Raw genomic sequence first — 12,881 nt, 5'->3', positions numbered from 1 at the left:
CAATGCTGTATACTATTGTTTTGTTTTTTTCACTTAATCATGTTAACATAATTTAAATATCACTGTTGTTTTAATACAAATTCCTCACAAATATCGTATTAATAGGTGTATAATGACCCACCAGGTGAGTGTACTATGAATTTTTAACAATTCCCCTAGCATTGGACAAGAATAAAAAGCTATTTTAGAAGATAATATCCAATAATGGCAAGGATCTGGGAAAAAATGGAATTATCGCATACTACAAATCACATGGAAAGTTATTTATTATAAACTATACAGAGACTCAACAATCTTCATTCCCTGCTTCCAAACAGCTTCTGGAAATCCACTTTAGGGAAGTAAATTTATTTATTTATTTTTAGGTTTATTTATTTATTAAATTTTTTTTACATTCTATGATGTTGTTATGGAGCAGTTGGAGGGGAGGAGGAGAGGGGAAGGGGTAAGAAAATAGGGTGGGAGGAGGAAGGAGGAAGGGCAGGGTTGAGGCCTGTGGCACCCCTTCCCTTCCAGCAGGGGAGACCAGGGGGCTTCCAGTGGTGGCTTGGTCATTGCTGGGCTGGGTGTAGATGTCAAGCGGGTGTGGCTGAAGCCCTTGCCCCACAATGCCCCAGCTCAGGAGCCTGGGGTGCTTCCTGTGGTGGCTCGGTGGTCATCACTGGGCTAGTTGCAAGTGTCAGGGGACATGGCTGAGGCCCCCAACCCTCTCCCATCCCTGGCTTGGTAGCCAAGGGGACTTCCGGTTCCTCTAGGTTTTGTAGGTGTTCTTTGGTGATGTGAGACCTTTACTAGTTAATATCAGACTTTGTCTCTGGTCTGTGGGTACTTTGTTTTTTCTTCCAGTTCTGTGTTGGATTATCTGCTGTTCCTACCACTTAAACTCTGCACTAGAACTAATTTGTTGTCCTTTGCTTACTTCTAAAATGGGGGAACTTCCTGTGGGGACGTTCTTGAGCTCAGTGGTTGAGCTAAATTACTGCTTTGCTGCTGATTCCTTAGGGAAGGCTTTTTGTGCAGATCAGGTTTTAATGGTTGACTTTATAGATACCTCTGGTTGAAGTGAGATCTGGTATACCTGGGTTGTGTAGAAACTCTGGTCTGGGCCTGAGTCTTTTCTTCAAACTGCACCCCATGCAGTTCTATATTCCTGACCAGTATCCTCTGAGTGGTCCTGCACTGATTGGGGGGCAGATCAGCTGTCCTTGCTGTGCTCCAGTGTTCCCCCCATGAGCCCTGCTCTCCCACCGCCTGAGCTCCAAACACTTCCCATGGGACGGGCCATGCTCTGATCCCTTGCGATGACTCACTGGCCTCTCAGTGGCTCCTTTTTGTCAGTTGTCTGTGGCTCCTCGCTCCTATCTAGGTCTACCAGAACAGTGTTAGTGGTATTGCTGGCCTGGGGGCCACCAAGGCCCTCTTCTTCCCTGCTGCCTCCAAGCAACTTCATCCAAAGGGCACAGCTGCGGCTTTTGCCAGCTCCTGCTCTGTGCACTCAGCAGCTCCAGCCTGGAAGAAGCCCGGGCTCAAAACAGTCTGAGCAGTTTATTCTTTCTCTCATCGTGGCTTCTCTCACCTTCATGAACTCCGTAGGTCTCTCCTCCTCTTCCTCTGAGCTCTAGCAGCCCCAGCTTGGCTGTCGTTGCTTCTTCATAGTTGTAAATTGGTTGATTTGTGGGAGAGAGTGATGCTGGGCACAGACTATTCCACCATCTTGACCAGAAGTCTAGGGAAGTAAATTTAAATGCAGAGAAAGTTTCGTGCACAATGCTATTCAACAGAGTGTCTGTGATTGCTTCTTAAAAGTACACTAGCATTGCTAGTGCAAGAGTAAAGCAAATAATTTTCTCTATACTGTTAATTATCCTTTTTTTCCATTTGTATGCATCAAAGCAGATTGGTGGCTTCTCTTATAAATACTGGCAGGCGAAATTTTATTGCAGCAACTGTCTCAGAGCTGTTAGAATACCAAATGTATACCATAAATTATTTTCTGAAATTAATTTCCAAATAGGAATCAACTTTTAGGAGATATCCCTAGGGGAAAAAAGAAAAAGAGAGAAAGAGCATCCTGACTGATTGATATCATCCCTGCAAAAAACTTCAATATAGACCCCAGAGAACTGATGCTCCTTTTAAAGCCTCTATCAGAATTTCACTGGCAGATTTAGATTAGGTTAATAAGAGTATATGCAGTCAATCAAGTTCCAATTTCAATACCAAAAGTGTATGCTGGCCTATCCAACAGTTACTACCATCTCTGTAATGTACTCCTACAAAGTAGGGTATAGCTTGAATTGGATGAGAGTAGAGCCTTTGTTTCCATAGCCAATAAAAATGTAAATATCCTTTTATACTGATTAAATTTCCTGAACATTGTAAACTAGAATTTTCATAGAATGCAGCATCACCTAGCACAGAGAGAAATGGCAAATCCTGTACTAGAAAGGCAGTCATTTTTTGAAAACACTAGGTAAAAACTCATCCATTGGACTAATTCTTTTTGCCTCTAAAGACATATTTTAAAGCTTGGTAAAATACCATGAGGATGAAATGTTTTCAAAATGATATTCTGTGATTTATTTACTATAAAGAAGAAGGTCACCTGCTAATATCTACCCTTTAAAATTTTTCACTTGGCTTCATGTTCTTTGGTGCACAACTCAAGTGCTTGAGCTGAACCATAATTTCTTCTTTAGGAAACTATTGGCCCTAATTTCAAATTCAACACGTAGAAGAAGAATGAATTGCATATGGATAGAAGTAAAAGGCAGGTTCTTCTATGTGCAATTTGGTCGCATGTGTATCTAAAATTTACAGGACACAGAACTGATTGCAATAAACTACACAGAAGTCTTCACTCCGAGTTTCATCAGCATGTTCAGTTTAGCATTGTCTGGTATCTAGTTATGATCTCACATATAAGGAGTATAAACAGCACTCTCTAATGGTATTGGAGAGAGATGGTCTGAAAGGCCTGCTACTCAGGTGTGTTCTGTAGACAAGCAGCATAAACATCACTTGGGAACATGTGAATAAATGCAGATCTCAAAACCCGCCTCAGACCCACTGAATTAGAATATTTGACAAAAATTCCACAGTGATTAATATGAATCATACCACAAGATGGGTGGGTCTCTTCATCAGCTGCACATTAAAATCACCTGGAAAGCAATATAAAAGAAAAAGCCTGATTCCCATCCCTCACACTATTTGCATAATTTTGAGAGTGCAGTAAGGTATAGTTTTAAAAAATGGAATTTAAAGTCAGAAAATGAATATTTGCATAGCAGCGCACTCAGTTACTATAATTTTATATAAATTTCTCTCTAGACTTCATTATCCTCAGAGAATTATAATTCTGATAAAATGAGTAATATGTGGGAACATATTTGTAAACTATAAAGCCCTCAATCAGTGGTATTGTTAATGACTTGGTATGGTATAAAATCAAATGAATAAATCTTTGTTGAACAGATAAAAGCATGCTCTCTCCAAAATATTGATTTTTAATATGGGGTCTGTGGATCAACTGCATTAGAAATAACAGATCTTGTTAAAAATGCAAACAGTTCTTTTCTGCTTCAGACCTCGTGCATGACAATCTCAGGAAATGGAATACAGAAGCCTGAATTTTTAATAAGCTTCTGATGTAATTGTTAAATGCCTTCACTTCACTGCCTCTGAGCTAGAAGAGGAATCCCAAAAGTAAAACTCACAGCTGTTACCACTACTACAGCTAGTGCTGATTCACTCTCTTATCCCAATTATCTCTCACTTTTTATGATAATATTGCACAGACTCATTAAACTCCAGGTATGAAAAAGCAGATGGAGAGGACCAACTGGACAGAGATTGAGTTCATTCTGCAGGGACTTTCTGAGTATCCAAGAGCTGAAAAACTCCTTTTTGCGATGTGCTTGATAATGTACCTGGTAATCCTCCTGGGAAATAGCACCTTGATCACTCTAACCCTCCTGGACTCCCATCTCCACACGCCCATGTACTTCTTCCTTGGTAATCTTTCCTTCCTAGACATTTGGTACACATCCTCCTTTATCCCCTCAATGCTGGTACACTTCCTATCAGAGAATAAAACCATCTCCTTCACTAGATGTGTTGTCCAAATGTCCGTCTCTTACATTATGGGATCCACGGAGTGTGTGCTCCTGACAGTGATGGCATATGACCGTTACGTGGCAATCTGCAGCCCTCTGAGGTACCCCATCATCATGAGCAAGGCACTTTGTATTCAGATGGCAGCTCTCTCCTGGGGATTAGGCTTTCTCAACTCATTAAGAGAAACTGTTCTTGCGATACGGTTGCCTTTCTGTGGAAAAAATGTCATTAATCATTTTGTTTGTGAAATGTTGGCCTTTGTCAAGCTGGCTTGTACAGACATTTCCTTGAATGAAATTATTATAATGTTGGGCAATGTGATATTTTTGTTTTTTCCATTACTGCTGATTTGTATCTCCTACATTTTCATCCTTTCGACTGTACTAAGAATCAATTCAGGTGAAGGAAGAAAAAAGGCCTTTTCCACCTGCTCAGCCCACTTGACAGTGGTGATTGTGTTTTATGGGACAATCCTCTTCATGTACATGAAGCCAAAGTCCAAAGATTCTGCTTTTGACAAGCTGATTGCTCTGTTCTATGGCATAGTCACCCCCATGCTCAATCCCATCATTTACAGCCTGAGGAATACAGAGGTGCATGGAGCCATGAGAAAATTGAGTAGACACTGGTGCTGGAGGAAATGAATGATGACCTACTGACACCTTTGAGTTTATCCCCAAAATAAGCTCATGAATTTGAGGCAAGGGCTTTAAATTAAACAGAATGAAAGAAATGAAGGTCATATGTGGAGTCGCAGAATTTCAGAGTTAGAAAAAATTTGGATAATTAAAAATGACTGTGATCTCATAAAAAATATAGTAAAAGTGGTCTACTAAGTGAGAGTAAACTTTCAGAAATAAGAAAACAAGATTTAATTTAGCCTTTCTGAGAAAATTCAGCCCATATGTCCACTTAATTAAAATACATTTTTTCAATCCTCCTTTTTGGAAAAATATTTGATTTCATGTTTTGTTTTGTTTTATTCTTGCTTTTTATTTTATCCATGGATTTGATCTGGTCCCAACTTCCATTTCCAGCTACATACTTCACTATCTTCTTTCCCTGCTCATGAATCCCCCCAACACACACCCCTTTTGCACATGGTGTGTCCATTTACCATGTACTTACTCAATTATATTCTTTTCTTTCACTTCTAATGACAATAGCACATGCTATTTCATCCACATTTTCAAATTTCTCCCTCTGGTGAAATCCTAACGATCATGTAAAAGACAGGTCAGATGTCATATCCTCAGCAGCGCCATCCAAAATTCCCTAAGAGTTAGTGTTTCCTTCCTCTGTGCTGCCCTGACCTTTATCTCCACTACAGTGATTCTCCTTTTATGCTATAATTATTTGTTAGCTTTTGAAATCCTCCCAATAGCAGGACAATGGGTCATGGTTCTCTGAATAAAATCCCATGTTAATTTTAAACAATTGGCAGTAATTAACTGTTAAATTAATTAATTAATTAAAATTTAAAAGGATTGTAAAATATGGTCCAAGTACCTGATTTAATACAGGGAGATAAGAGAACTAAGTTATGTATTGTTTTATTCACCAAGCTACAATTTTAAAAGCTTTGGTAAAATGACAGCTAAGGTTTAAATATAGGGAAAAAATAAGGAAGATAAAAAGCAAAGGCCGAAAAAATTAAGATAAGCAATTGCTGAGAAAGATATATCAATTGTATAAATGCTTCTTAAAGAACACTGACAATTTCACTCTTTCAGAAGCAATGGATAATCTCATTTTAAATAGTTTTCTTTCATTAAAAAAATTCTCCTTAAAATGGCTAGTGAGTAATAATTTATAGTTGTAATTTTCATAAACTATGAGATTCTATCATGTATTTGTATGGTGTGTGGTTCAGCTGCCTGGCATAGTGTCACAGCCTGAGCTGGGTGAGAAGGGCCACTTGCTCATGGGTGAAGGTTTTATTAACCAAACAATGCTGAGGACAGTATCCTCACTTGTTCTGCCCAGCATGGTGTTTTGGAGCCTTGGTAGAAAAGGGTGATGTCAACGTGGAAGAGAGCTCCAGTTTAGGTTGTCAGAACCCAACAGGATAAAAGGGTCATACACACAAAATCAGGAGGCAGATCCCAGCACCTGGTTGAAGATCACGTCTGCAAAGGAAGACTGACTGGCAGAAGGTATTAGAACACAAGGAAGGTAAGAAAAATGACTGCACCCGAGGGAGAGATGTGGGGCAGGTGGTCTGGAGTGAGTTGTCAGAGCCCTAACGGGGTGAGGAAAACATCCACAGGGAGGATTCAGAATACAGATGTCCAAGTCTGAGAGGAGTAAAGAAAGAATCCCTGAAGAAAGACCTAAATGGAGTAAAAAGGGCACACCTGAGGAGGGGAGAAAGGTCAAGGTGTGTCAGAACCAGATCAGGGTGAAGTGGACATCATTGAAGGTGACAGCCTTGCCCAAAGGGTCAGAACCCAAGCAAGTTAAGATGGATGTCAGTGTGGGGACAGTGGGGTGAGGAGGACATCCTCACTGGGGGTTGAAGCAATGGGAATAGAATATCGGTTACTTGAAGGGGATCAAACAAGTAACAAGTAAACATATTCGGCATAACAAGAACCATATATCTCACTGTCAGAGAAGGAGTTGCAAATATAGAAAGGAAAAACTAGAATAAAGTCTGTGGGGTTGAATTAGAATTGGTGGTATCAGTGTGAATGGATGGTTTTCAATAGCTATAAACATACACAGAGATATAAACATACATATAGAAAGTTAGAGAAATGCCCCTTTCTTCTAGAAAGATAGAAACATGAGGGCATTTCTCTAACTTTCTATATGTATGTTATGGGGATAGAGAGATATAGATATAAAAATTAATGTGGATATAAATGTGTGTAAGTGTGTGCATGCATATACATATGTATAAACATACATTTATTCCCTAGATATTAACATGATTCACTGATATGGCCTGGGAGCAGTGACATGCTATGTAACTGTTGTGCACCTGGTACCAGATCATGGTTGCTAAATACAGTTATCCACTAAAAGGAACCAGGGCTGGTTCTAAGAATTGCGCGGGGAAGGATCAAGAGGGGCCTAGAATATCTTGCTGTCACCTTTTGTGCCAATGTGAAAGTGCTCATCAATCGCGGCAGATTTGTCAAAAGGATACTGTAGCCAGATTTGAAGGGTTCCCACTGGCAAAATCAAGCACAATATGAGCATCAAAGTAAGTAGTGATATTAAATGATTAAAATCCATTTAAATTATGAGTCCATAGTGATATAAATACATAAATAAATAAATTGAAAGTTAAAGGAGAAACAAGGTGACATTTTTGAAGGGCAAATGGAAAAAAGTAATTTTGGGGTGGCAGATATCATCTTCATTCAGTTTTCAAAGTTAACTTCATTAGAATTAGGGCAAATTGAAATCAAGAGCCACTTAATAGAATGCAAAGGAAAGAATACAGCAGTATCTTTGTGATATTCCTGCCAAAGATGCATAACCTGAATCTAATCATGAGGAAACACCAGAGTGCCCCAAATTGAGAGACATTCTACATTGTATGTAGATTATAACCTTCAAAAATATAAAGGTCATAAAAGAGAAGGAAAGGTAGAATTATTTCAGACTGAGGAAAACTAAAGACATACGAACACAGAGTGCAACGTATGATTTGAACTGGGTTGTTTTGCTCCAAAAGACATTATTAAAACAACTGGCTAACAGCCCTGCAGCAACCCCTGAGCTGCCACAGGAAGCACCCCGGGCTCTCCTGACCTGTGATGGTGGGGGGGCCTCGGGCCTCGGCCATGTCCCCCAGACACACACAGCCTGCCTGGGGACAACCACCAAGCCACTACAAGAAGGGCCCTGGGTTCTTGGGCTGGGATGGTGGGGGGTGAGGGCTTTTGCTACACCCCCCTGACATGTGCACCCAGCCTGGCAATGACCAAGATGCCACTGGAAGCCCCCTGCTCTCCCCTGTGGGAATGAGGGGGGCGACAAAGGCCTCAATCATGCCCCTCCTCCTTCCTCCTTCTTCCATCCCATTTCCTGCCCCTTTTCCCTCTCCCCCTCCTTCTCAACTGCTCTGCAACAATGTCCTAGAATGTAAAAAGTAATACTAATAAAATTACATTACAAAAACAAAAAACAAACAAAAAACACTGGCTAAAATTGATTGAGGTTTAGAGATTGCATATGAGTAATACATCAAAGTTAATTTCCCAATTCTAATGGTTATACTGTGGCCATGTAAGAGGATTCCCTTGGTTGCACGAATAAACTAAATCAACCAAGACTGGTGGAGCATTGTGTTGACAATGTACTCTCAAATAATTGAAGAAAAAAAGATTGTTAATATAAGTTTTCTCTAAATTTTAGATTTTTTTAAGAGAAGTACGAAGTCTATAAGAATAAGAATTTAATGAAAGTTAGCTATTATTTTTTAGAAATTCTCATCTTATTAAGAGTTAACTCTGTCTTACTGTAATTTTACGGGCTGCCACTAGAAACAAAGATTTTTCATTTAATGATTTCCTTGATAAAGGTCTCTCTCCATCAGAGTATTAAGCTATAACAGTTATTCCTGTGTGGGGAGCATTACCAAAATCAAATTCTGATATAATAATGAGAGAGAATTAAATATGACTTTTTTGTTATTGTGAATTGTATGATACTATATTTGATGGTTAATTGTATACATCAACTGAAGTGGGCCATGAGATGCCCAGATAACTGGTTAAACATTATTTCTGGTGGTGTCTGTAAGGGTGCTTTCCAAAGAGATTAGCATTTGAATTGGTGGACAGTGAAGTTAATGACACTCCCCAGTGTGGTTGGACATTACCCAATCTGCTGAGGGCCTGAATAAAACAAAAATGCAGAGTAAGTTTGCATTAACTGCCTGACTGCTTGAGTTCAGACATCAGTCTTCTACTGCCCTCAGTCATCCTGGTTCTCAGGCCCCCAGACCTGAGCTGAAATCTATACCATCGACTCACAAGTTCTCAGGCCTTTGAACTACACCACTGGTTTTTCTGCGCTTCCAGCTTGCAGATGGCAGATAATAGAACTTCTCAGCCTCCATAATCATGTGAGCCATACACACACACACACACACACACACACACACTGTGTCTCTGTAAAACGCTGACTATTACACTGTGACAATTCACAAATGCAGATTCATAGATGCTGTGGTCACACAGGCAAAATGCATTGGGTTCTCCTTTTCTCCAAAGACACTTCTAGAAAGAAAGTAACAAGATTATCCACAAACTAATTAGGTGAGGAACAGTGTGCTGTGGTGTATTAAGAAACAACTCATTATCAGATGGATGTGGATTTAAATCCAAGATACGTAAATGGTCTGTGTGACTGGAACTATTTTATTAACCTCTGATTCTTGCTATTTATTTATTTAAGAATGATGAATGTATTTACTGCTTAGGTTTTTTTCTGTGATGCTGATATGAGAAAGAAGTTGAAATTGAATGAATACATAAAAATATGTATGTGTGTATATATGTATGTAAAACCTCTACGCACTTCGGTATATAACAGAGCTCTTATATACCCCTTTCCCTGGTTCTCCTCCCCAATTCTCAGCATTGCCAGAATGTAATATGAGTTGGCTGACTCAAATCACTAAAAATATTGCTTTTATTTTTTCCTTGTGCTTCTACTGCTTTTCTGAGAACTTCATGTGTATTACTTGCTGAGTCTTTATCCACTTTGCTCAGTATATGGTCCAAGGCCCCCCAACATTTGCTGGGTTTCTACACTGTGCTTATTCCTTCTCTGCTTGTGGTCTCTCAGTAGAGCACCTCCTATCATGCCTCAGTGAAAAAGTCAAGACCATCCAGAAGAAGCTGTTTCATTATCTACCTGTCTTCCCTCTATATTCCTATGAAGACTCCAAAACAGAAAACTCTTATTCTTAGAGGGGGAAGTTTCAGTAAACTCTTCTAGAAACTCTCCCACAACTTCTGAATAAACACACTCAGGATGTACACCTCCTCCTACCACAAGGCTGCTTCAACATGCTTTTTGGTGATTGCACTTATCACTTTTACCCTAAAATATGGTGAACATGAAGGCTCTATATTAGGTCAACTGCTTTCCTCAGCTAATGCCATTCTTTCACATTATATCTAGTCACCAGTAGCTCCCACTTATTCAATCAAAATAATCTACTTTGGGCTCTTCAGCTTGACTCTTTTATGTCCATATACCTGCCTGGACCCCTTCCTGAGTGATTCATTCTCATTTTTGTGTAACTGAAATCCTCCTAGTCTCTCAATTCCTTTGCTCACATAAACATAGTGTTTCCTTTATAAGGAGAGTAAGTTTCTCCCACTACCCCAATTTGAAAGCAGTTTAATATCAACTAAGCCACCAGGGACCATTCTTCCTTGCAATATCCTGTACATTGTGCTAACTGAGATCAAGAAATACTGGGATACAGAGACAGGAGTTCCACTTCAGATAATGTGTAGAACACATGACAGACCATAGCTCCCATCACAACTAGAAAATAAATAAACTAAAAATCTACATATGCACATTTGTTTATTTAAGACAGAAGGAAGCATTGGATGTAAAGATTCTAAAAGACCTAAATTCTAGAGGATAATAAATCTTCCTAGCTGTATGACAGGTAGTCTTTTGGAATTAGCAGATGAGAACTTTAAATAATTATTATAAATATGTTAAGTAAATTAGGGGAAATGGAAAAAATGAAAAAAAAAAAGATGGAGAAATCAACATAAAAGGGTAATCTCTTAAAGAGATCTTTAAGAGGACCCAACGAACAGTTTAAAACTTAAAAATGCAATATCTGAAATAAAGGACTTTTGGGATGTGGTACACTGCCGACTGGGAATGGCACTAGGAAAAACAGATAAACAAGAAGAAAAGTTAATGCACGTTTAACTGAGAAATAGAGATAAAGAAAGAAAGAATTGAAAAATGACAATAGAGCATGAGACATATGGAAAATATCAACTAGTCTTTTATAGGTTTAACTGAACTCCCAGAAAGGAAGAACAAAGAGTATGAGGAAGAAAAAATATTTAAACAGATAATACATGAGAATTTTTCAAAATTGTTGAAACAAAGCCACCCAGCATCTCAGGATAAATACAGAACCAATCATATTCGGCATATAGTTTTAATATGCTAAAAATCAAAAATTAAGAGAAAACCTTTAAAGTAGAGAGAAAAAAAGACATTCAGAGAGGAATAAGATAAGAGATCATTGCTGGCTACAATGAAGATCGAATTATATTAAGTGAAACAAGTCAGGCACAGAAAGAGAAATACCACATGTTCTCACTTATTGGTGGGAGCTAAAAATAAATAAATAAATTCACACACACACACACACACACACACACACACACACACACACACACACACACAAAAAAAAACCGGCGGTGGGGGAAGAAGACACAACAATTACAATTCCTTGAAGTTGACATGACAAGCGAACAGAAAGGACATTGTTGGGTCGGGGGGGAGGGGGAGGGGGGAGGGAGGTTTCGTTAATGGGACACAATAATCAACCACATTGTATATCAACAAAATAAAATTAAAACAAACAAACAAACAAAAAAACACAAATTTTCTTTCATGACTGTCCATGTTGAGAGATCCTTAAATTTAATCCTGCTACTCTATTTCCCATACTTACTCTTTCTTCTTTATCCCATTGCCCTATGTTATGAGATGAATCATGTCCCCCCAAAAGATGTTGAAATCCTAACCCAATACCTGGACATGTGACCTTATTTGGTGATAAGGATTTATGCAAATAATCAAATTAAGATGAGGTCATTAGGGTGGACCCTAATCCAATATGATTGTGTCCTTATGAAAAGAAGAAATTTGGGCACAGACACACACACAAGGAGAACACCATGTGAAGACTGGCATTATGCCACCATAAGCCAAAGAACTACAAGAAAGTCAGAGAGAACCCTGCAACAGATCTTTCCCCAGTGCTTCCAGAAGGATAATGGTCCTGCCATCAGCTCGATCTCAGGCTCTCAGCCACCACAGCTGTGACTGGACATTTCTTATTGTTTAAGCCACTCAGTTTGTGGTTCTTTGTTATAGTAACCCCAGGAAACTAACAGACCCTGTTTTGCAGTACTCATGACCTCCGTGGGCACTGTTGCAATGGTCTTCTAACTCATCTTTCCCACATTCAACAAATCCTCTATACTATCACAAGACCAGTTTTTCTAGACTTTGGAACCTAAGACCTTGACCTGATCAATTTAGGAGAGTTCAAGAAAATCTTCACTCGCTTTCCATTTTGTACAAAAAAAGTGCTCAAACCTGTGTGCTTATATTACAAGATTCTTGACAATCTGGCCTCTACAAGTCACTCCACCTTTATATCCCTTAAGTGAATGTTAATTAATAATGTTGAAAAGATCTCCTCTTCCCTTGCCTTTGTGAATTTGCTAACAACAACAACAGAAAAAATGTTTTACTCACTTCTCAGCCTACCAAAATTCCATTACTCCTTTAAAGCTCCATTTTCAAGATCACTTGCTTGTGAAAACTTCTGGATGCTTCACATTTATTCTCTCTCCTCTCTCTCTCTCTCTCTCTCTCTCTCTCTCTCTCTCTCTCACACACACACACACACACACACACACACACACACACACACACACACACACACACTCTGGCTCTCTCTTGATCTGTTGCTCTCTCTCCCTCACCCTTCCCTTCTCCTCTGAGAGAGTGTAGCTTCTAGA

The 12,881-nt window shown here is 39.2% G+C and overlaps 1 protein-coding gene across 1 annotated transcript; it reads left to right on the top strand.

Annotated features, from left to right (window-relative positions):
* Window positions 1-3,830: 3,830 nt before the first annotated feature.
* On the top strand, window positions 3,831-4,763 carry LOC134365569 (olfactory receptor 13D1-like). Its single transcript, XM_063081674.1, has one exon. It carries the CDS (start codon window positions 3,831-3,833, stop codon window positions 4,761-4,763), a length of 933 nt encoding a protein of 310 aa, XP_062937744.1.
* The last annotated feature ends 8,118 nt before the right edge of the window (window positions 4,764-12,881 follow it).

The sequence above is a fragment of the Cynocephalus volans genome, chromosome 17 (assembly GCF_027409185.1).
Source record: "Cynocephalus volans isolate mCynVol1 chromosome 17, mCynVol1.pri, whole genome shotgun sequence".
NCBI lineage: Eukaryota > Metazoa > Chordata > Mammalia > Dermoptera > Cynocephalidae > Cynocephalus > Cynocephalus volans.
This window is presented reverse-complemented; position numbering and strand designations above follow the sequence as displayed.